We start from the raw sequence: 12,702 nt of genomic DNA, 5'->3' as shown, positions 1-12,702 counted from the left end.
AAATTTACAAAAAGACTCATGTGAGAGAGAGATGCAGTACTTTCCCCCTTCAAGTCAGAAACATTACCGATGGCTGGAAAGACGTCTGTGGCAACACTGATACGACTCTCAGGTCAGTATAAAAGTTGCCATTAGTGAATTTATAGCATATAGAAGTATTGGCACCTTCTCTCTCGACTCATTCTTACCATATCAGTGTTGCGTAATACTGTTTCACACTCAGGCTCAATCCGTCCGTCTCCCCAATCCTGTTTTACTTCATACTGAGGCTCAATTCATCCCTTAAGGGTTAAGAGGTTACAGTTAACCCCGATTCATGTAGGATGCATACCACAACCCCGCAAATAGTTAAAATCTGCTTATAACTGCCTATCTTGAAAGTTCAAATACCAAATGTATACCTTAAACTAGCATCCTACATCAAATATACCTTAAACTATTATCCCATTACTGTATTAATCTTTGAAATGATATTATTAATATCATTTCAAAGTCATCGTAAACACTGTACCCTTAAAAATATATCCGTACATACTTCTAACCCTTCCAGCCAATAACAGAGATAGAGAGAGAGAGAAGTTATTTTCATGTTAGATATCAAAGATGGAAATTCTTGAGTTATGAGGGAAAGAGACCTTACAGTTCCTTCGGGTTGCCCCAGGTCCTCAGTGTGAGGCACCTCTGATGTCTACCAGAGAATTGCTAATGCATCTTCCGGTATATTTTGCATCTCCCAGTCTTGGATGGTCTGGGATGCATCTTAGATATTTGTCGAGCTTATTCTTAAACACATCTACGCTCACTCCTGATATGTTTTTCAGATGAGCTGGTAGCGCATTGAATAGATGCTGCATTATCGATGCTGGTGTGTGGTGGATTAATGTCCTGTGTGCTTTCCTTAGTTTTCCTGCCATAGTTTTGGGCACTATTAATCTACCTCTGCTCGCTCTTTCTGATATTTTTAGCTCCATGATGTTTTCAGTAATTCCTTCTATCTGTTTCCATGCCTGGATAATCATGTAGCGTTCTCTTCTCCTTTCAAGACTATATAAATTTAAGAATTGTAGTCTTTTCCAGTATTCAAGGTCCTTAACTTCTTCTATTCTAGCTGTAAAGGACCTTTGTACACTCTCTCTATTTATGCAATATCCTTTTGGTAGTGAGGGTACCATATTATATTGCAATATTCAAGTGGACTACATACATACGTTTATAAAAGCATAATCATGTGTTCGGCTTTCTTGTTTTGAAGTGCCGAACAACATTCCCATTTTTGCTTTGCATTTTGCCAATATTATTGCTATTTGTCATTGCATAACATATTCCTATTCAACACCACACCAAGGTCTTTAACTGCTTCCTTATTTGTGATTGTCTCATTATTAGGTCCTTTATATGCATATTGAATTCCTTCTTTATCACCATAGTTTATTGATTCAAATTTATCAGAGTTAAATACCATCCTATTTACCTCTGCCCATTTATATATATTGTTTAGGTCTCTTTGTAGCGAAGTTCCTATCTTCATCACAATTAATCTCTACTTATTCTTGTGTCATCAGAGAAACTTCTCACTACCGAGTCCTTAACATTACTGTCTATGTCTGCAATCATAATCACAAACAGCAATGCAGCTAACACCGTACCTTGTGGCACCTTGGATATTACCGTAGCTTCATCCGATTTCTCATCATTAGCAATCACTATCTGTTTTCTGTTTTGCAAAAATTCTTTTATCCATCTTCCTACTTTATCCACAATGTTATGTTTTCTAATTTTTTTCGCTAATATACTATGGTCTACCTTGTCAAAAGCTTTTGCAAAGTCTAGGTAAACCACATCTGTATCTTTTTCGTTTATCATATTTTTATACATGCTTTCATGGTGGACTAACAGTTGGGTTTGTGTACTTCTTCCGGGTACAAAACCATGTTGTCCTATATTAAACGAACTATTTTTCATTAAATGTTTCATTATATATTTTTTAATTACCCTTTCGTAAGCTTTCATAATATGAGATGTCAGACTCACAGGCCTATAATTACTTGCCTCTAGTCTTGATCCACCTTTGAAAGTTGGGGTAATATATCAATTTATGTTCATCATAAATCTTGCCTGTATCTATACTTGTCTTAATAATATTATGCGGCTTTTTGCGATTGAATGAACCACTTTCTTTAACAAAATGGCAGGAACACCATCAGGTCCTGCTGCTGATCCATTTTTAATCTCATTAATAGCCTGCACAATATCGGGGCTTCAGCAATATCTATGTCCGATAAATATTCACTATTTTCATCTCTTATTTCTGTATCATTATCCTCATTATCAATTCTAGGTGTGAATTCACTCTTATATCTTTCTGTTGATATGTTACATATTTCCTTTTTTTCATTTGTTAATCGCCCTTCAATTCTTAGAGGGCCTATTTCTACTCTTATTTTATTAATTTTTTTGGCATATGAGTAAAAAAATTTTGGGGCTTTGTTTGATATTTTGTAGGATCCTTTCTTCAAGGTCCTGATTTTCTTTTTCTTTGACTGTATAATCTTTTGTTCTGCATTTTCTATCTTACCTTTTAGCTCCATCACTTTCCATGCATTCTTTTCTTTTGCAAGACCTTTTTTCCACTTTCTGATTTTCTGAGAGAGAGAGAGAGAGAGAGAGAGAGAGAGAGAGAGAGAGAGAGAGAGAGAGAGAGAGAGAGAGAGAGAGAGAGAGAGAGAGAGAATTTTTCAGTGACCACTTGTGGGCAAAGCTCCCCTTCATCAAGTTAATAGACAGGTATGTGCCCCCACCCCTCGCTCTGAAGAATCCAAGAAAAAGACTGTTTAAAAATTTTAATAATTTACTATACAAATGCAAAAAGTTTTAATTATAGCACGGAAAATATGAAAAAAATTAATAACAAAGTAACGCCATGTTTATCTGTAAAACTACGGTACTGTATACAAACCAAATAAACATAGGTTACATATGCATAAAAATCTATCTCAGTGAGAGAGAGAGAGAAAAAAAAACCTGGGAATGATATGTATTTGTTTAAAATTTTTAATGATTTACTATACAAATGCAAAGAGGTGGTCAGGCAGTAACTACCATCCGGTAGGCGGGAGTCCCGCCTGCCCTGACGTAAACATTCCAATTTGCTTTCGGCCGTCATGCTGTCCAGACGTGTTTTCGGAGCTCTCTGCCTGATGGGTGTTAAGCTCTTCTTTCCCAGTCGGATCTTTTGTGTTGTTTTTATGTATATAGTGTGTGTTTGATATTTTTTAATATACAAACCCATGATTTTCATGGCCTTGCGGTAAGCCCGTCATTCCTCAGTGTGTGTTTCTTGGCATCGGTGGCCAGGGGTGTAAATTTTCTCTCCCCTATCATTTGGGCCTCACGCCCTCCGCTCCTTGTTCGGGAGTGTGAATGTAAATTTCTGTCTTGTGCAAGTGTTGATCTTAGCCGCCTGTGCCGCAGGCAGCTTTGCCAGTAGGAACTTTATTGGGAGGGAATTGCTGGGCATCATCACAAGATTATTCACCTCCGACAGCACCCTTGGTGACTGCCCCTCAGTTCCTTCTGGTAGTTTCCCTTCTGGCTCTCTCTCTTTCGTCCTCTTTGCTCGCTCATCAAGTGAAGATCGATGGTGGGCAGTCGGACGACCTCTTCTGAGGGGCCTCCTGTCACTTCACAGGACAATCCCCCTCGGAGCGAGATGAGTCTCCCTTTGCTAATCTTTTTTTGTTTTCTCTCCAGGTTGACATCAAGCATTGTCAAGCGCAGCTGAAGTTTTGCTGTGGCAGGAAGGCTGCTCTCATACAGTGGATACTTCAACGGCGATCACTGTGGCGGTAATGGCTAAGATCCCCACGAGTGTGTCAACACTGTGCCCTGACAAGGGAGACCAACCGCTATTCATTCTCTGACACTCCTATATGCTGCGTCACTGCCTCTTGTCGTACCTGTGGTCTCGTCTGCTCCTGCGGAGCCTCCTGTATTTTTGCTCCAGTTGCCCTGGTGGCCAGTCACCGGGCCACTCCTGTGCCTCCTGCCCCAGCTGCCTGGTTGCCCCTGTCACTGCTGCTGACGTTCCTGAAGCTCCTGCTGGCCAGGCTGCTCCTGTTGTGCCTCCTGCCTCAGTTGCCCTGGTCGCTCCTGTTGCTTCTCCTGGTGTTCCTGTTGTCTGGGCCGCTCCCTTTGCACTTCCTGATTTGGCTGCCCCAGCGGTTCCTGTGTTTCCTGATCACCATCCTGTAGAAGATGTCGGAGAAGAGATTGTGGAAGAAGTCTTCAACTTGATCTTCGACTTTGTCTTCTGCTGCCTTTTTCCCTTCTTCTTCTGAGGCTCGTGGGCTGAAGAAGAGGAAGCTGCCTCTCCCTTCCCTAAGAAGTCCCGCCATGGGGCTTCTAAGGGGATGCCTCCCTTCTGGGAGGCAGTGGGATCTCTTGTTGGCTCTTCCTGGCCTTTGGGCTCGGGAACCAAATTACTTAACACAGGGTCTTACGTTTTGGGGGGTGCAGGCGCGCAGACTTTGGGTTTTGCTCCTGTCGCCATTCTAGGAGCCCTGCTTCTAGACTGGTGCTGTGTCGGGTTCTCAACTTTGTTGAATCACATCAAGTGCTTGAGAATCTTTGGAGTCTCTTGCGTCCCAAACCAGTGTCAGAGAGACCTTTCACCATCCCAGTTCAGGCACAGGGCGAGAGAAAGAACCATGACATGCAAGTGTCTCAGTTTTTCCTGCCAGTGCTGTTTTGAGTGCTCACTCAGTTCCGAAACAATGCTGGGTCAGGTTCCCAGCCTGGTGTCTCGGTTCCAAGGGTTCAAGCACCTGGAGAGGCAAGGAGGAGGTTCCCTTCAGAGGTCCTGCAGGACTTCTGAGGGACTACCTCTCTTTGGAGAGGTAGTGCATTCCCTTGTTTGGCTCTTCCTGGCCCTTGGGGTCAGGAACCGATTTGCATTCCCCATTGGGGTCTCTATCATGGGGGCCTTGAGTGCGCGACCTTTTGAGGCCACGCTCTCAATTCCAGTTCTTAAAAGTCTGCATCTAAGTCTGCCTGTCCCGCCTCGGTTTTCTTCTGAAGCCAAGAGGAGCTTACCCCCAATGATTGTTATTACAAGGTTCGGGAGTATTGCTGAGCTCTTCGATTGAGTTCTCGGATTCCTTGGGATCGCGAGTACTCGACTAATATGTTGTTGAGTGTCTGGGTTTCTTCAGAATCTTGGGCACTCCCCAAACCTGTACTAGGGAGTTTGCTCTCTGGTCTGGTTTAGGCACAGGATGAGAGAAGGTGTCAAAATATTCGGATGTTTCGACACCTCCTAACTGCTTCATTTTGAGTGCTTGGTCAGTTCAAACTTCTGTCTCAGACCCTTGGGTTCGAGCACTTGGGTTAACAGACAAGAATCCCCTTTAAACCTTCTCCAGGGGCTTCGGCCTCGGAGGAGATTAAAGTATGTCTAGAGGACAGCGCCAGTTCACTGCTGAGATTTACTGGCTTGGCTCGGCTCAGCCCTGCTTGCTCGCCCAGCCACCGATAGCGTTTACACGATTGGTTTGGATCAGCTCGGCCTGCTCGCCCAGTCCGATTGCGCTTTGAGATTGGCTCAGCTTGCTCGCTGGCCCCTGATTGCATTTACGCGATTGGTTCAGCAAACCAATTGCTGTCGAGGTTCTCCTTCCTTCAGGAGACTCAGCTCAAGTGAACTTTTGCTTTCTTCAGGTTAGCGCTTTGCCGTGTCATTAGAGCTCTCCTTCATCCATGCTGATATCATTACCTCTGGTTGATGATCACCCGCGGTTGGCCTCTCATGCTGGTTCTTCTAGCAGGACAGGTAAGAATGCTTTTCTTCTCTCCTCAGGGGGATGTGAGTTGGATAGAGAGGACTCTGATGAGTTTTGTTTCTTATCAGAGTTCCGCTACATGGATCTACATCTCAGGCTCGGTTACCGAACTGGCTTGCAGTACATCCGAGTAGTCGAGGATGGTTTTCTGGGTTCTGGCGAAGTTATCCCTCCAAGGAAAAGAGATCAGGAGTGTCGGGCCCCAAGAGGACTCGAGGGTCTTCTTTGAGATGCGGACATCTTCAATTTTCTTTTTCGCAGAGATCTTCACGCTGATTCGTCAGCACAATGATCTCAGGGAGAGGACCACGGCATTCCCTGTCAATACTCTTCACTGCTCCTTGCAGGGGCTTTGTTGGGGCTGCCACCATCCTTGCTTGCTATAAGGGCTTTCGACGAGATGAATGCCTTTTCCCTGGATAAGGGGTTCATTTTGGTTGAGCCACCCAATCAAGCTCCTTTCCCTTCCTCTTCCTCAACAGAAGCGATTCTTCTTGCCTCGGAGGGGTCTTATGCTGACTAGCAGATTTTCATGGCTCTGACTCATCCTGACTCGGATCTCTCGCTGTTTCTCTTTGCTGCGAAGGGTGTTCCCTCTAGCAACAAGAGACAGCAAACCTGGAGGACACCGCTATGTTGTCCCTCCAGATAGTCTTGTTGATGAATCAGTGTTCCTTATCTTTTTCAAGACTTTGCCTCCTCGGATGCAACCATTTCTGAAGAGGTCTCTGCCTTCTAGAGACTGTTCCAGTCTGGCAGTGGGTTCACCTACCCAGCACCAGACAGCAGCCTGTGGGCAACTCTGGTGCTAAGGAGAGGGACACTGTTCTGATTCCGATCTCCGGTCTAGTAAGTCCCGAGTCGTCACATTCCCTCAGGAACGGACCTCTCTTTTGCAGAGTAGGTAGATACTGCAGTAGTCAAGGAACATGACAGGACAACTGCCTTGTCCTCCGGACAATGGCAGGCTAGCCCTTCCTCAGCCCCTAAGAAGTCAGGCTCCAAGGGCGCTCGCAGAGCACCCAGCCTTCCTCATTCTCTTAGAAAGTATGCATACATGTGTCGCTTTCAACCCTCTTTCCAATGGGAAGAGGACAAAGGGAGGAGAGGAAGGGAGAACGCTCAGAACGGCGTTCTCCTTCTGCTGGTGCCTTGATGAAATTACTATTAAGTCATTGGACTATATGACAGCAACATAGTCAAGACCTGGCAGTGAATATACTTTATGAGAAGTATCTGTTTTCCTCCGGGTTTCGGCAACCTTTCATCGAACTTCCTTTCCATCTCCCCTCCCGTGTTCCTGACTTCGGGAGCAGCCAGCCCGGCTAGAGCTAGTCGTCTTTGGTGTCCTGTCGTCGCTGCAGAAGTTGTCCCCTCAGGATCAGCTTTGCCTTCAATTCTCTAAATGGAGAATGAAGGAGATCTGCTCCTAGTTCTTATTTCTTTCCTCTCTCGAAGGATGAGGGCAAACTACATTTTCTTTTTTCTTTATAATTTTTACAAATTTCTAAGAGTATGATATTCTTAAAAACATGGTTCTGTACATAATGGCATACAGTTTCACATTCACGGCAATGGAAGCAAGTGTCTTCTCTCTGCTGTGGTCGACGATTTGCATGTCGGCAGACATAGCCAGCTCTTTGTACTCTGTTTTTTGGCACCTGGTGGCACTGGCATCGTACAAATGAAATGACATGCAGAAAGTCGGGTTGGATATCCAACAGCAGAGCTACGACCAGGTGAGGGGCGTTCAACAGCATTATCTTATAACAGCTAGTGTCATTTCAATTATGAAATCTGGCAATGTACATTTTTTTTATGGTTCTTGAGCGTAAACAGTATTTGTGCATCCAACATTGTGATATCTAACATGTGAAAAAAAAAGTTTCTTGTTCCATTTTAGTTTCTTAAAAGCACAATCAACAGGCTCCTGTATTCCTGGAATAAAGATACTGAAAGAGGGCTGGAGATGTATACCAATTATCCCTGAGGATGTTGTGCAACTGGAACGTCAAGAACTGAAGTGAAGATGTAATTCATTACTACCGTAATGCTATTCTCCTTGCATTTTAAAACATTATCTATTTATTAATTTATTTTTTCCTTTTAATTAGTGACCTCCTCTTTCTGTATTTCCCTTTACCTTCTCTTACTTCCTAATGAGCACCATATTCTTTGGGGGCTTGAATTTCAAGACAATGGCCCCCTGTGGGTTTGTTCCATATGAACAGGGTTCATCTTCAGAATAATAATAATAATAATAATAATAATAATAATAATAATAATAATAATAATAATAATAATAATAATTTCATCAATAAAAGCTGGTTAAAAGGTTCATGTAACAAGCAGGCATGAAGGTTCAACATGAAGGGTTGTAGTGCACTTATTAGTGGTCAACAACAAATCCTGAGTCTTTTAAGGAGCTCACATGTACAAGTAACAGCAGTAGGTCTATGAACATTCCTGTTGAATTCATAACTTCTATTAAAGTAAACTTCCATTCTTTTGTCAACATAAATGCCCTTCACATTGAATGTGGGAAAGGTATGTCTGAGTGTTTTTCAAGAACAAAAGGAATTATTTTTTCATGCTACCTGATCTGGAAGGGTATGTATTAAACGGGAACTCAACCTTCAGGATCAACAGTAAGAAAATATGCTACTTCATCTTTTCTCTCTTATTTAAACAATGAACAAACTTTCTTCCAGCTAAAGATATTGTGTAATGGTGCTGCAACCAACAAAATCTTAAGTTTGATTTCTCCTTGACTCTCAGCCACTAAATGACTGCAGTCCAACTGACTGAGCAGCAGACATTTTACCAGGTGAGATACGGGTCTTTTCCTACTATGAAAAGGTGAGATATGGATCTTTTCCTACCTGGAAAAGGTAATGACTAACTCCAGTAATTGAGTATTTCCCAAGTGGAAACCAATTACGAGATTTCACTGGCAGGAGAGGAATAAAATCCTCCTGCCAGCCCCACAGCTATTCAACATAGAAATGTTACCAATGGTCCCTTCACCAAAGACAGTGAGAAAGAAAGCAAAAAATATGGTCAAATAATGGCTTGTAATTTGTATGCAAATATTCTAATAAACTCATAAAACAACTGATTCACTGAAAAAAAATTCAACAGCTTTGCAGGTCAGCAGGAAACATAACTTTACATACATGGTTTCCTTGCCAAAGACGATACCAGCCAAAACTGTACTCACTTAATATGGCTGACTTACAATAGAGGCTGTATTCAGACTAAAAAAACAAGGGTTTGTTTGTTTCCAAACAAGATTTTACAATGTACCTATTTAAAATACAATTCATTTCAAAATACTGTACATAATGGCTTTCTTAAATAATTAATATTCTAAGGTCACTAATGATAATGAAAAATAAGAACTCTCACCAATTTCTGCCAATTTCCCATCCATTGCTAGCACTTCGTAATTACGAACCCAAATCTTATTGTCCAAAATAGAAAAGGACATAACATGATCATGAAATGGCTGACTCTTTGGGTGATGGTTTGGTGTGCTGAAGACCTGGACAAGAAGTTCCTTGATGACCTGCCAGTGAGGGGCATCAAAACCTACGTCAAAGCTTAAAAGTGGGCGGGATCCCTTTAGGCAATTCCCAGTCAGTTTAAGCTCTAGCATTGTGTGAACTGTAAAATGCAAAACAATTCTCAGATAAAAGTCAAAGCAATACTACTTATGAGTCTTTTATACTAACTAATAAAACCTTGGTCTTCATAATACTGTACACTAAAACTACTGAAACATTTTTATGAAAGCTGGCTTTTCCTACGTTACAATATTATTTAATCACAAAAGGCAGAATATGTCAACCACCTACATGTATTGAAAACCTTCCTTTATACAGTACTCACTGGCTGCTAACCTAAGTGACAAAAATTATATAAATTATAAAGTACAAATGCTAACTGTCAACATAGGTGTGAAAATACCTTAAATAATTTAACCAAATATATGTTACTCAAATTTATGTCAAAATTTAAGAAATTACAAACAAAAGAGGAGGATTAGTTCTTGATACTTTGCTATTTTTACTGCATTACGGAAGACCTTTTGTCAACCAAAACACAGAAAGTTCATATAATTGTTCCATTAAAAAAAAAAAGATAACATTTTTCACCACATATCAAATTGCCTTAGCTAAAGTCACTATTGTATTCTTTTTATTTTGCTGCATTACAATCCTGTTTTTCATTATGCTTAATTACAGGCAGTCCCTGGTTATCGGCAGGGGTTCCATTCCTGACTGCGTGATAATAACCGAAAATCGCTGACAACCAAAAATCAGCGATGATCCCCGGTTATCGGTGCTGATAACCGGGGGATCAGCGCCGATAACTGGGAATCGGTGTCGAAAATCCGGTTATCGTTGTCACTAGACAAGTGCTTTAAAACCGGATCACCGATAACCGGGGACTGCCTGTACATTAGTCAGACAGTTTAAAAACTCCAAAGCCCAAACAACATTTTTAGCTTTTTTTACTTTCAAGTCTTTCACATGTGTCCAATTCCATTTCTTGTTCTATAATCTGAAAAGATATTATCAATCATTTACAAATAAACTGCATAAAAATCATTAAATATTACTGTTTTTGAGAAGTTAAAAAACAGCAAATTTTAAAAGTAATTTGTATTTTCCTCTGACACACAAACCTGAAGTTCTTTACATAATGATTTTGCTTCTAAACTCAAGCTGGAATGGCCATTCAAACTTATTTACAAGGTAGTCAACTACTGATAGGAAGAGGGAAGCCCTGCCCACCTGTCAGTCTGCACTCTACTTTGCCTTCTGGCCCAGGTACTAGAGTGAGGATCAGCTGAGGTGGGCCATAAATATAAAAAACCTCAGGTTTGTATGTTAGGAAAAATTACATTTTTATGGTAAAGTAACAGGTTTTGACGTAGGAAAAACCTATTTTTGGTAGTCGCTGTTGAGTCCTCAAGGAGTTACCCCCATGGTGTGCCAGTGCTCCATGGTTACTAGACTAGTATCAAAGAAAAATTTTTCCAGCCTGGTCTTGTAGCCAGGTATTGTGTCGTAATGACACTTATCTTCAGTGAAGCTGAACCCAGTTTTTCCTGCGTCAAAAACTTGCTCATGCAAGTCAGCCATCTTGTTTACAACCAGGGCAGGCAAAACACCTCCATTACTCTCTGCTGGTCAATGTAGGATGATCCCATGCCTTTTCATCAGGGAAGTGGGAGGGTTTTGAAGACTCAACAGCAACTACCAAAAATAGGTTTTTCCTATGTCAAAACCGGTTTTTTGATAGCGTAGTCGCTTGTTTCGTCCTCAAGGAGCTTTACATAAGAAATTGACAGGTGACAAAAGGCTTAAGCTCTCAAAATTTTAATCCCAAACATCCAAAGAAAAAACAAAACACATTTCTGGTCTGAGGTCAAGCCACAAGTTTCAAGCCCATTCCTTATTCTAAAAAACCTTTTGGGGTTTTGGTAACAAGAAATGAGAAACTAAATAAGAACTTGCATTTTTAGGGTGAAGTTCTGTAGTGACTTACCTAAGTATGCAGGGTGTGACTACAGTCTTGTCGCATCTTCCCAGCAATAGTCAGCATATTCACCCATTAAGAAGACCCTGGCTTTCTGCTATAGAGCCTATGGGGTCAGGACTAACCATACCACCTACTGATATGCAGTGTAGATGAATCTGTTCAAGCTCATGGCAGTAATGTTTTAAGAACACTGTCTCTGATGCCCAACCTGTACTTTTGAAGACTTCTTTGAAAGATACATTTCTGAAGAAGGCAAATGATGTACAGTAATACCCCGAACTTGCACAATTTGAGTTGCACGAATCCACAGACGCACAAACTTTTCATTGGAACCTAACTAATTGTCATACACGAGTTTTTCACTGACAAGCAAACATTTGTGAATACTGAGAAACCCTGCAAAAATGTTTGTTTAATTTTTTATGTATTTTATAAGTTTTCAAGCTTTTGTGTGTAAATTAAATAACATTACATAATAATAGTAATAATCTCTCTCTCTCTCTCTCTCTTTTACTAAGATGAGAGAATGTATAGGTACATTTATATGTTTATTTGTTTTGTATGATAAATATATTTTTTACCTAATAATAAGCACTGATTTTCAAATAATAACAATAATAATAATAATAATAATAATAATAATAATAATAATAATAATAATAATATAACTGTAATTACAAAATTCATATAATTTTACACAACAAATCTCTCTCTCTCTCTCTCTCATATTACTGTTTCTCTATAAGTCTTTAACTGTACAGTAGATACAAACTGTAAATTCGGCACTCTAAAACATAGAGACATAGAGCATTTCAGAATAAAGAGAAAGAGACAGAATAAAGAAGTTTTTAAAAACAAGGTTGAGAAGACTTCTAAAAATAGATTAGTGGAATGGGGAGAGAGAAATAGCATACCAATCTTTACACTCTCCTATATTTTACATCAACCATTTATTTCTTTTTTATGGGTAATGTATTAAGCTAACTTTCAAATGAAATTACAGTAACTTTAATTTCATTTAAAAGTTAGTTTAATGCTGAATTTCCATCTTTTGATATCTAATGTAAGAATAACCTCTCTCTCTTTCTCATGTTATTCTCTCTGTCTCCATAATAATTCATATATAATTTAACTTGATATTTCAAGTAAGGACAATCTCACTCTCTCTCTCTCTCTCTCTCTCTCTCTCTCTCTCTCTCTCTCTCTCTCTCTCTCTCTCTCTCCATGATAACTGATAAATAATTTCACTCTCTTAAGTAAGGACAACCCTAATCTATCTCTCCATCTCTCTCTCTCTCGTTTATAGTTAGCGCTC

At 40.5% G+C, this 12,702-nt stretch overlaps 1 protein-coding gene across 1 annotated transcript in view; it reads right to left on the bottom strand.

Annotated features, from left to right (window-relative positions):
- The window catches only part of LOC136846459 (ribosome biogenesis protein BRX1 homolog), an 82,369-nt gene that overhangs the window by 32,629 nt on the left and 37,038 nt on the right, over positions 1–12,702 (bottom strand). The window contains exon 4 of the mRNA XM_067117254.1: positions 9,246–9,503. Coding sequence (XP_066973355.1) covers positions 9,246–9,503 — 258 coding nt within the window. The remainder of the gene's footprint in view (positions 1–9,245; positions 9,504–12,702) is intronic.

This window comes from Macrobrachium rosenbergii, chromosome 15, assembly GCF_040412425.1.
Source record: "Macrobrachium rosenbergii isolate ZJJX-2024 chromosome 15, ASM4041242v1, whole genome shotgun sequence".
NCBI lineage: Eukaryota > Metazoa > Arthropoda > Malacostraca > Decapoda > Palaemonidae > Macrobrachium > Macrobrachium rosenbergii.
Note: the sequence above shows the minus strand (reverse complement) of the source record. Positions and strands in the feature narration are given on the sequence as shown.